Source organism: Miniopterus schreibersii (genome assembly GCF_964146895.1).
Source record: "Miniopterus schreibersii genome assembly, chromosome: 9".
Lineage (NCBI taxonomy): Eukaryota > Metazoa > Chordata > Mammalia > Chiroptera > Miniopteridae > Miniopterus > Miniopterus schreibersii.
In genome coordinates, this window is record NC_138118.1 from 60,188,260 (window position 1) to 60,200,265 (window position 12,006).

General features: G+C 42.5%; 1 protein-coding gene across 2 annotated transcripts in view; it reads left to right on the forward strand.

Annotated features, from left to right (window-relative positions):
- The first annotated feature begins 7,697 nt into the window (after nt 1-7,697).
- Nucleotides 7,698-12,006, forward strand: part of COL1A2 (collagen type I alpha 2 chain) — a 35,738-nt gene continuing 31,429 nt past the window's right edge. The window contains exons 1-2 of one of the 2 annotated variants that reach the window (XM_081147792.1): nt 7,698-7,868; nt 11,597-11,632. In XM_081147792.1, the coding sequence (XP_081003918.1) occupies nt 7,782-7,868; nt 11,597-11,632 (123 nt within the window). In that variant the 5' untranslated portion in view covers nt 7,698-7,781. Of the gene's footprint in view, nt 7,869-10,900; nt 10,960-11,596; nt 11,633-12,006 lie in introns of those variants that run through there. The other variant, XM_081147791.1, reaches the window with a different exon arrangement.

The window sequence follows — 12,006 nt, forward strand, 5'->3', positions numbered from 1 at the left end:
CTGGCCTCTCCCACTTTTTCATCTTGTCCCACTCACGTCTATTCTCCATGAGGTTAAATCGAAATCTACCTCGAGTTTAACCATTTCTCAATACTCCATCACCTGGAGGACTGTTAAAACACAGATTGCTGCCAACCCACAGAGTTTCCGAGTTAGTAGGTCTGAGATGGGGCATGTGATCTGTTATTTTTAACAAGTTCTAAGGTGATACTAGCATTACTGGTCCTGGGACCACACCTTGAGAACCACTGATCTGGAGGAAACCTTTAACTTTTCTGAGCCTCCGTGATCTCCTCTGGAAATAATAACTAATCTTCAGTCTGTTATAAAGGTTAAATATTGCAAAGTATTCCAGACAAACGCTAGATGTTATTTTAATTTAAAGGAAAGAGCAAGAGACTGGGAATCAGGAGATCCCCTGGTTACAGGTCTACCATAGGCTAGTTCATCACCTCTCTAGGCATGTTTGCTCATTTATGAAATATATTAATTCGTGCAATTAGAACTTATTGAATGCCTGCTGTGTACCTGACTTGGCCAGACTTCAGAAATATGACAGGAAAACAAATTCTGATTCCACACGTTTATAATTATAATTTGGATGACATCTAAATAGTCTTCCAACTCTAAAATTTTGTGACTTTATAATTAATGAAATTAGCTTTTTCCTATTCTTCAATCACTTTGCTCTTTACAAATATGACTTAATTAAATAAAAGGTTTATGAGATATCAAGGAATAATTATGCTACTATTGGGTGAGTTGGCTAAAATACATTGACATATTATTCAAGTAAATTTCATGTGTTAATTGCCACTCTTATTAATAAAAAGAAAATTTTATATCTGTGGGTTAAGCTCTGGCCAGCATGGCTAAGGGGTTAAAGCATCGGCCTGCAGACCAAAGGGTTGCAGGTTCGATTCCAGGTCAAGGGCATGTACCTGAGTTGCAGGTTTGTTCCCTGGCCCCAGTTGGGGTGCGTGCTAGAGGCAACCAGTTGATGTGTCTCTCTCACATCTCTCTCTCCCCACCTTCCTTCCCTTCCTTCCACTCTCTCTTAAAAAAAAAAAAAAAAAAATCAATAGAAAAAATATCCTCCTGTGAGGACTTAAAAAAAAAAAATCTGTGGGTTAAGTGGTAAACCATCAATGAAAAAATAACCAGAATTTACATTTAAGTTCTACAGTCTCCAGTTATGTCATGCCAAATCAATCTTCATTTATTGAGTAAATACTTGTTAAGTATCTCTTATTCAGCAGGCACTATGCCCAGATCTAGAGTTGGAAGTGTGAATAAAATAGGCATTGTCTCTGCTATTAAAGACCTCACATTCAAGTGAAGTCAGTCAATGAACAATTAACTCCTTTAATTAACTCATCAATTATCATTGCGATAGGTAATAGATAGTAGGAGTACAAAGCACATTGAAAATGTACAATAGGTGAACTTGACCCATTCTAGGATACTTAGGAAGCTTTAGACAAGTCACTCCATCTCTCAAAGCCTCAGGATTTTGCTTGTAAAATTGGAAATAGTAAAACACACCCCACTAAAGTCTAGATGATTGCTGGAGGTTTGAGGTAATTTATGTAAAATTCCTGGCACAGTGCCTAGCATACTATATAATAGGTAGTTATGATGTCACATTAACTAACTGAAAGATTGCTCATGCAAGTAGAGGATGCCAAAGGTCAAAATCAAACTTTAAATTCTAAGGAGTTCATCAGTAATACCATTAACTTAATTTGCTAGTTTTTTAAAAAGATGAAATACAAATTATATAAATTCTAAATATGGTATCCCATACAATTAAGTCTTTATAATTCTTTTTCTATAGCAATGTAGGAACCAAAGAGAACGTATCTTGATTCAATTTAATTGGAGAACCAATCAATTACCAACACACGGAATCTTTTTTTGCAACTGAAGTAAAGTCTCCTGATTTCTTCCAGCCACTTGGAAAGAATTGAAAAATACGATCCTGGAAACCAACCAAACTTCTAATAAGCCAGAGTGGACTTTTGGAATGCATTCTAGTGCTCTACAACTTAAGGATGGATTTGGAACCAGCTGAAGAAATGCAATCAGCATCTTCTCAAAGAAAACGGTGGACTTAATTTAAAGCTGAAATTTGTGTGCCTTAATAGAGCCCTCTGAAATATGGACTATTGACTATGGGATAGTCAATAATAAGGTTCCACAAAAACAATTATATTCATACAATCAGTGTGAGTACAAGAATGTTATTTCACATTTCTGAACTTGAAAAATGGGACACTCAATCCCAGATTAATTCCCCAGATTGAACTGGGATTCATAAACTATGAGATAATTTGACTCTGTCTACACATTTTAAAGGGCCTCCAAAAAATTGATCATTCCTTACCAAGTTAAAAAAAAAAAAAAGTTGTAAGCACTTAAGTGCTCCTTACTTTAACACTTAAAGGCAAGTGAGGAGGGAGTGTATTGAAGGGAACCTCAAGAAGGAGAACATTTCACTGGAAGTCTTTTAAAATGCGGTAAGATTGAACATCTGCTCCAGATGGTCTCATCCTAACATGCAAAATTCTCTTCCATATTAATCCTAACATCATCCTTAAATTACACCCCAGCTTTCTCTAGACTTCTACCGTACATTCATGTGCCCAATAACAATGTTTTGGTCCACGACTGACCATATGCACAACAGTGGTCCCATACGATTATAATGGAAACTAGATTTGGGGTGGTGAACACACAACAGAGTATACAGATATCGAATTATATGGTTGAACACTTGACATTTATGTATTAGTAATCAATGGTACCTGAATAAATTTAATTTAAAAAGAATATTATAACTGGGCTAAAAATTCCTATCACCTAGTGATGTAGCAGTTGCACCGCTGTAGTGCAATGCGTTGTTTAATGTGTTTGTGGCGATGCTGGTGTAAGCAAACCTACCGAGCTGCAAGTTGTATAAAAGTATAGCACATGCAATTGAGTAGTAGCTACACCATCCAGGTGTGCAAGTGCACTCTATGATGTTCACATAACTACAAAGTCGCCTAATGCATTTCTCAGGTGTGCTTATGACCCCACTCTTCCACAGTCTCTCAGCTGGAATCCATGCCACTGAAACCCTCCTCACCCTGGTCACCAGTGACCTCCAAGTAGCTAATTTATGTAATCTTTTTAGCCTTTACTTGACCTCTCAGGAACACAAACTTTTCAGCACCCAAAAAATGATGCTCTCCTCCCCAAAACAACCTTTTCCTTGCCCTCTGTGATGGGGACACTATGGTTTACTTCCACCCCCTTGGGGCTGCTTTTTCTTAGTAGCCTTTATGGATTTTCCTCTTCTATTCATGGCTGACTTGATGGAGCTTTTCAGGGTTTTATCCTGAGTTTTATTTTTGTCTGTTTCCATACACACGTACAACCTTGAGGACTTCTTCCACTCCAGCGACTTCAGTTCTCTGAGGACGTCTTATCCATAAATCTAGGCCAAGTACAAGCTTTGGGCCTCAAGCTTACATATTCATCATCTACGAGACCCATCCACTTAATGGTCTACAATCACCCAAACCCAAGCATACCCAGATTTGACTACTTTTTCCTCCGTCCCTCACCCCAAACCTTCTCCTCCTCAAATGTTTCCTGACACAATGTTTCCTGGGACAATAATACCTGCGGGGGGGCCCGTTACTATGGCCAGAAACCTGGGGATGCTCCTCTAGTCTTCTTTCCCCCTCAGTAGCCACAACCAAACTTCAGAGTCTTTTTCTTCTATTTCTAAATATTTCTAAAGCCCACCCGCTTCCCTCCAACTCCCCTAGCCCTGCCCTAGTTCACACCACCATGCCATCAAAGTTTTCCTTCAGTTACTGCTTCGGTCTCCTAAGTGGTTTCTGTCTCTGCCGTGTTCCCCTTCTAAAAGCTCTCTCTCATTACATAATTTCTGTGCTTCAAATCGTCCAAACACTCCCCAAAACATAGTTAAGAAAACATGGGCACCAGAATACAGCTTAAAAGGTGCTGTTTGATCTGGTCCCTGCTAAATCCACCAATCTCATCTCTAATTCCCTCCTCTGTTCTCCCCTTCCCCCCACAATCTCACATGCTGAAAGACTTCCACTCCTCAGAACTGCCAAATCTTCTCATGCCTCTGTGCCTGGATCCATCCCCATCTCTTCTAAGTGCTGTTCACATGTAAGGCCTGAGCTTGTCGCATCCTCCAGGAAGCCCTCCTTGATTTCACCCACCTACATCTAGATTAGTTGGTCATCTTGAATCCTCCCATAAACACATAAGCTTCCTGCACTCCCCATCACAGTACTCCCCACACTCTATCTTCCAACAGACTAGAAGTCCCCTGAGGGCAATGACCATGTCATTCCGTTTCAGTCATTCACCTGCCAATCACTACAGTATTGGCACAACACTAAATATTATTCATATATATATATTCATTTAAATAATCAGCAAGATCTGAATAACCCAATTGGTATGATGTAAGGCAGGAATTTCCCTGTTTTTTTGGAAGAAATATCACACAGAGAGGTCAGCCCTCAAAATTTTTCAGCTATCATCTTAATTGTCAGCTAATACCTACTCAGTGATTGTCGGACAACCGACTCAGCTAGAGCTAGAACTAAAATGAGATAGTGTAGTATTAATGCTTTCCACAGAGTGGATCCTTAATCAGTGTTTGAAAGGAGACATCAGTCAGATGCTTACTTTGATCAAACAGAGGAGTAAAGGTGTGAGACAATACAGCCTTTTCCGGCTGCTCTGCATTCCTTTAGCAGTTGGGCCCCCAGCCATTGTCTTGCCCTGCTTTAAAGTGTGCCCCAGTTTGTCTTCTGTACTTCATAGGGAGCTGAGAGATCATCTTTTTTGCAACAGAGAATGATTTAGGAATAGGAACCCAGGTGTTAACTGTCTAGCAACAAAACGTAGGTCTTTGATCTCTGCCGCCCTTCTTCCATGCCCCACTCTCAAAGGCTACCCCCCTCCATCACCTCCCCTTACTTCTGGCTCCTTCCACTCGGTCTCCAACCTCCCCAGCCCCCCAACACCGCACCCCTGCCCTCAGTCACCTGGCTTTCCCTACACTCACACCATCCCAGCCACCACTCGGACACTCACTTTAGGCTTTGGGTCAGCTCTCTTCCCAGCCCCACCCCTATCCACACGAAAAGCCTCAGGCTGTTGGAGGTGCAAGATATTAAAGAGATCTTAATGTAAGCATTAAAGAATTCCTCCTATAGCACAAACACTTGATTATCCTTCCCATGGAGTGACGAAGAAGGGAAAGAGCAGGTTAAAATAACGTGTAAAAACCGCTGAGACTGGAATCTGTCTCCCACTTTAAAAAGAAAACTTCCCAGTCGGTTTTCCCCATTTCCATTGTTCCAGCTGGAGCCAGCGCCTCCCGCCCCGCGCCAGGGCCGCCTGCATCCAACCCGCCACATCAGCAGGGACGGAGCCGCAGCAGTTGGTATTTGCATCAGTTCCCAGGAATGCTTTTCAAGTTATCCGTTTACTGTGCGGAGACCTCACGTTTTCCCTTTCGGTTTATAAATATGTGCTTGAACTCACAGTTCTCTAATTCTCAAAATCTAGCTGAGCATTTTTATGCTAAAGGGGAAATCATAACTCCCCTTCCGAAAACTGTTCTAACAGTTTGTAGATGCCTCCCTCAAATGGACCCGACGCCCTCTCAAACCCCTTCACTCCGAATTATTTCAAAAAGTCTTCCGAAGTTGCCTCTCAAGTCAGTGCCCTTTCTTAGAATAAAAGAAGAGTTCATTCTAGTTTTTGGTTGTTCTGTTTTATTTCCATTAACCTTTGTTGCTTGCTTGTTTTTAAGGTTAGAGGAAGCAAACAGTTTAAGGCTATTCAGTCCCTTGGCTTATAGTAGCTGCTGATGAATTAGACTGAAATTCTTCCTTCAAGCACAGCACCAAAAAAAGTTGGGAGACGCAAGAGATGAGGGAAGAAAGGAAAAAGTTGAGTAAGGATAACTGACCTAAAGATGCCCCTTTTGTGTTGACTTCTGCGAGAGGATGGCACTTTAAGTAATCTGGGGTTGCCTCATTGGGGGTGCTGGACAAGCAGAGGGACAGCCCCAGACCCACCGCCTTTCCTCTGGGCCTGTGATAACACGTCAAGAGGGCTGGGAAAGGGGCCGTCAGCTGAAGTTGACTGCACTCAGTATTTCACAGTTCTCAGGGGTCAGGCCTCCCACTCCCAGTGAGTGTCTCAAGGTCAAGGCCCCAGCTCCTCTTCTCCCTGGTGGGGAGCAGAGAGTGGGATGGGGCCACATAGGGAGATGGAGTTTAAGTCTTGGGGAGAGGGTTGACATCTACGTTGAAGGGGCACTGCTTGGGGTGTTACCCTTATCCCAAGTATCCCAAACTGCAATTAGAAGCCCATTAGAAGATGGGCTAGGCGGTTTCCCCACGCTGTGGAAGGAGCTGGGGAGAAGGCAGAAAGGTGCTTGGGGTTAGTGAATGGGCAGCGAGGTCAAGAGGGATTGGGGGACTCACTGGAGGGTTATCTGAGTCCAGGCTCAGGATGGAGCTCGTAAATGCGGACAGGGAGTCTATGACGAAGAGGGGAGGCTGGAAACCTGAAGGGGAGGGGTGGGTTCTCCTCCGCAACCTCAGAAAGGAGACCGAGTAAGAGAGGTGTCCAGGTCCATCTGTTGCAGTCATTTTCCAGGCCAGATAATCCCCAAGGTCCAGTTTAAAATTAGCCTCAGCAGAGGGAATCGAGGTGGAAGGGCTTCCCCAGGGCTGGCTCTAGTCTAGTGTGCGCAAAGCATGTGCACAAAGCGCACCTAGACTGCTCCCCACCCCGCAACATAGGCGTCCTCGGACCCCAGCCCAACCCTCCACAGACAGAACCCCTCATCACCCTCTCCTGGAGTGAGGAGACAGGAGAGACAGAGAGAGAGAGAGACAGAGAGACAGAGAGACAGAGAGAGAGAGACTGCTGAAAAAGTGGGCGCGCACACTCTCCAAAGCCGGAGAAAAGTTGGAGAAAAGCTGGGCGGGGGCTGGGGAGGGGCGGGGGACGGGCTGGAGGGGGCGGGGGAGGACGGCCCTGGGCCGCGCCACGTAGTCGGGTCCCGGCTCCCTCCTCCCCTGCCCCCCACAGCTCGCCGGGCCCCCTCCGCTCCGCGGGTGGCCCGCAGGGCACAAGGTGAGGCCCGGCTGGACAGCTCCTGCTTTGATCGCCCGACTCCAGTCCCCTCTCCGGCCGCCCTGCTGCCCCGAGATCTGCAAAGTCTGCCCACGTCGGTGTCCGCAGAGCGCTCCGACGCGTCCAAAAGTGTTTCCAAACTTGGAAAGGGCGGGGAGGGCGGGGGGAGGAGAGGGGGAGGGCGGAGGCATGCAGACAGCGAGTCAGAGTTTCCCCTTGAAAGCCTCAAAAGTGTCCACGTCCTCAAAAGAATGGAACCAATTTAAGAAGCCAGCCCCGTGGCCACGTCCCTCCCCCCTCGCTCCCTCCTCTGCGCCCCCGCAGTCTCCTCCCAGCCGCGCCGCCCGGGCCCCCAGCCCCAGCCTTCCCATTGGTGGAAGCGCTTTTGGAGGCACCCTCGGGCTAGGGAAACTTTGGCCGTATAAATAGGGCAGATCCGGGCTTTATTATTTTAGCACCCAGGCTGCAGGAGGTTTGGGCTCAGTCGGAGGTGCCGGCCACGACTGCATGCCTGCGCCCGCCAGGTGATACCTCCGCCGGTGACCCAGGGGCTCTGCGACACAAGGAGTCTGCATGTCTAAGCGGTAGACATGCTCAGCTTTGTGGACACGCGGACTTTGTTGCTGCTTGCAGTAATTTCGTGCCTAGCAACATGCCAATGTAAGTGCCTTCGGCTTGTTTGGGGCAGGGGGGAGAGAGAGTTTCGACGGTTGGGCAGAAAGGAAAGAGCCGAAGCTGAGCTGGAGGCGCAGCTTGGAGGGAAGGCGCCCTGGCGTGTGAGAAACGTGTAACTTATCTTAGCAATGAAAACAGAAAAGGCCCCGCTCGCCAAAAGCCAGGGAGCTTTTCTCTGAACCCAGAGTGAGACTGTTCGCTGGATCTAGGGCCTGCGGTTGGTGAAGCTCTAAGGGAACAGGTCTCTTCCCTCCCACGGGCTGTTAACAATGATGTGATGAAGGCAGCCAAGGCCCGCACAGGCCCCATCACTGCGCTGGTGCCCGCCTTCTAAAACCTGAGGCCTGCTTTAGAAAACCCTCTGATTTACTGATATAAAACTCACCCCCTAAGGGCTTTTCTGGGTGTTTTAAGACTTGTCTGGATGGTGGTGGTGATGATGATGATGATGATGATGATGATGATGATGATGATGCGCCCTCTGGAGGGAGGACCGTGAAAGTGCAGGGGACCAGGCCTTAAGCTAATGGGAGACTCTCAGGCTCATACAGAGAGGTTATCTGCCTTTCCCAATAGCTAGTCGGTGTATTCTGGGGAGGAAAATAGATGCCACTTGGAATGGACACATTCTGAAAAGTAATATTAGCTTCTCAAGTCATCATCTGGTCATGGAAATGGTAACTTTATTTAGCCAAAATCTGCTGTGCCTTTTGTTGAGCCTCAGAGTTACCTCTTCAACCTATTTCCAACCACATGCAGACATTCTGAACACAGCAAGTTGGGAAACATCGACACTGATCTGAGATTCAAGAGACTAGGGTTTTTTTTCCCATGGATTTGCCACAAATTTACTATGTGACCTTGGGCAAATCAAACTGAGCCTTTTCTAAAATGCAGAGTAGAGATTAGATCACCCAAAGGCCACTTTCCGGCTGTAGGTTTTAGTTCAGACCTCCTGGTCAAGAGAGAGTGAAGAAAAGCAGTCCGCTTTTGTCTCGAAAATGGCTGCCTAATTACCAGACAAAGATAGTGACTTGATGGAGTTTGAGGGGTGCCTGGCCACACCCAACACTCTGAAAAGTTTGCTCCACCCACAGGCCACAACGTCTACAATTGCATCATTACCGATGCATTTCCTCTGTGTGTTTTCTCCCTTCATGCACTTTTAGTTTGCATACTATGGATACTAAGGAGTAATTGCGTTAACAAATTCACATTACCAAGTTCTTTCTTTTTTAATGAGATCTGAGAGTGGGAGGAAAGAGCTGGCTCCTAGAGAAAAGATGAAAACAGACCTAGGGAAGTTTGAAGGTACAAAAGGCAGCTCACCTTCTGATCCACAGCCAGCCTCGGTCTGGGGTGAATGTTACCAAATACACATTCTTTAAAATGGCTCAGTCTGAGTAATGAGAAGTCAAATTTCCAAAATCATGAGGAGTTCCGTTAATCAAGTCCAGGCATAATTATTCTTCCTGCTGATGGACCAAATGAAGTAAACATATCATTTTCCTAATTTAAAAGTAATTTTTATAAATTGCCCTTAAATGTCAATGCTGGATGGGGTCCACCCTCCTGAACTGTGACTATTGCAACAGATGTTTTCACTCCAAATGACACACTTCTTGGCCACCTAGTTAAAGCAATTTTTAGGGGAGATTCATCTTATTGCCAGCTTGGCCACACTTATATCCTGTGTTAACCTATAATTTTTCTACCATAGGAGAGGAATTCAGTCTTAAGGACTTACAGCAATTATGGCTAAGGAGGGCATATTACTTTAGTGTATTTGCCCTGTTATTTTTCAAGATTTTTAATCCACAGTTTTTTCCATTTCTAAGGGGAAAATGTAATACATATTGGTCAAATTAACTTACCTATTATTTAGGTGAACCAATTTAAAGCAAAATTTCAGATTCTGAGTGAATCCATTTTCATAGTGACTAATATGCCAGTTAGACTTTTTGAAAAAGAACATTAAGATTGGTACAAACTCAGCAAAGTACTAAGTGGCTTTAATGTTTTATAAAAACCAAAGTCCACTTTAGGTAACATACCTTCCTAAATTTTCCCTTTTTTATATTTTTACATGCCAAAAATTATCTAAACCATAAATTATTTCATCAACCTACTGGTCTTGCTACCTGTGAAATTTACCAGCTTAATTACTAAGCATTAGAAATATCTTTCAGACACACTAATATTTCACAGATGTATAAAATAGTAAATAATTAACTAATTCAAAATAGTTACATGTTAATATTGCATGCAAATCACCTTGCTGATCCCTGCCATACTTTTGATCTGCACAATTTCCAAGTCATTAGAATATCCTTAATAAAATATACAATTGGTTCTTCAATTAGGTAAGTTAATTTTATAGACTAATACATCTATTTGGTAATCATTGCTATTGGTCAATGAAATAATACTAATAATTCTTTCCTATTTTCCCCTTTCTTCTACAGCTTTAACAGAGGTAAGTAAAATTATTTTGAGAATTTGTTTTTTAATAGTTTGCTTCAGCCACAGTAATTTCCTCTTTGGAGAAGGAAGGGGAGGCCGCATTGGTATTGACCAAACTGGATTCCCAAAAAAATCATCAAGAGTTATGTAGTCAAACCTTTCTGGCTGCCTTAGAAAGTACCCACCCCAATTTCTAAAGTGGGTGGGGCTACTGAATAAGACCAATCTCTTAAGAACCCATAAGAAACAGAGAGTAAATAATCCAGTGGAAGTTTGGGTTTTAGCATCAGCTACTACAAGGCAGAAGATCTCACAGCTAGAGAATCTCTTCATTCCCCTGGAATAATTTGCAGGAATATTATGAACAAATTCATAAGAATTCAATTAGCTCGTGAATTGAATTTGAGGCATAATTACAGATAAGTATATATTTCAGTTCTGTACATATTTTATTTTATTTATTTATAAAATTTAAAGTTGTACTTTGAAATTTCAAAATAATAGTAATGCACAATATATATGTTCCATAACTATATTTGTATACCACAAGAAAATGAGACTCGTTTTAAAAGACATGTATACAATTTTTCTCATAATAATCTTCTTCTTTTCTAGGAAACTGCAAGAAAGGTAAGAGTCTACTACTTCTCTGTCATACCTGAAATGATCAGTGATAACTTTTAATTCTACTAAATTTATAGTAGACTATAGAAGAAAATACTTTGTCAAGATTTGCCCACATAAGTAAGCATTAGCTAAACCATAAGATTAAGTAACTTTGATGTTTAAGATAAAGTTTTATCTTCCAGAATCATCTCTAATTCCACTTATATTATACAAAGTGGTGATCTACATACTAAAGAAAAAAAAATCTCATTTTTATTCTGGAGGTGAAATGACTAGTATGTTAATTATAGGTAATAAATGAAAGTTTATTTTAAAGGGCTTTGACTATATAAATATGCTGTTAATGATGTAACAAAATGATAATTTTATCCATAGGCATCATCTTTCTAAAAATAGTAGTTACAATGTTAGCCTAATGACTGGAGACTATAGTCTCCAATCTCCCTATTTAAAATATTACCTGTAATTATAATAAAAACACTATATTCTTATCTATTGTACTGTGCTATTTGTATAGCTATTATATAATAACACTGTAGTTAGATCAGTCTCAGCGACTAATTTTTATCACAATGGCTTTTCTTGTTCACTGGACATTGCTTAGGCATTTAGACTTGTGCTGTTTGTATCTTTCTTGTAGGGCCCAAGTGGAGATAGAGGACCACGTGGAGAAAGGGTATGTAACTTTTGAACTATTAAAAGGCTTTGGCCCATAACTGAATAATTACATATTAGAAACTACCAGGGACTGACAATTTATAGGAATATTATATATCCAAATAATTGTATCACCTTTTAAGCAGATAATGCCCTGCAGAAGAGGCAAATGAGCATTATTATATATAATCAATATTCTTTTCAGGATAAGATTATCCTTCAGAAAAGCAAATCTATTACGGACAGCATGTTCCTTGCATAGTCTATCTGTCTGTGTTTTTAGTTGACCTGTGCAACACATACTTAATGGAAATGGATCTACCTGCCACCACAGCCCTTATCTCCTTAATGCATTAGTTTGCTTTTCAAGTGAGATGTCTTACGTAGCCTGTG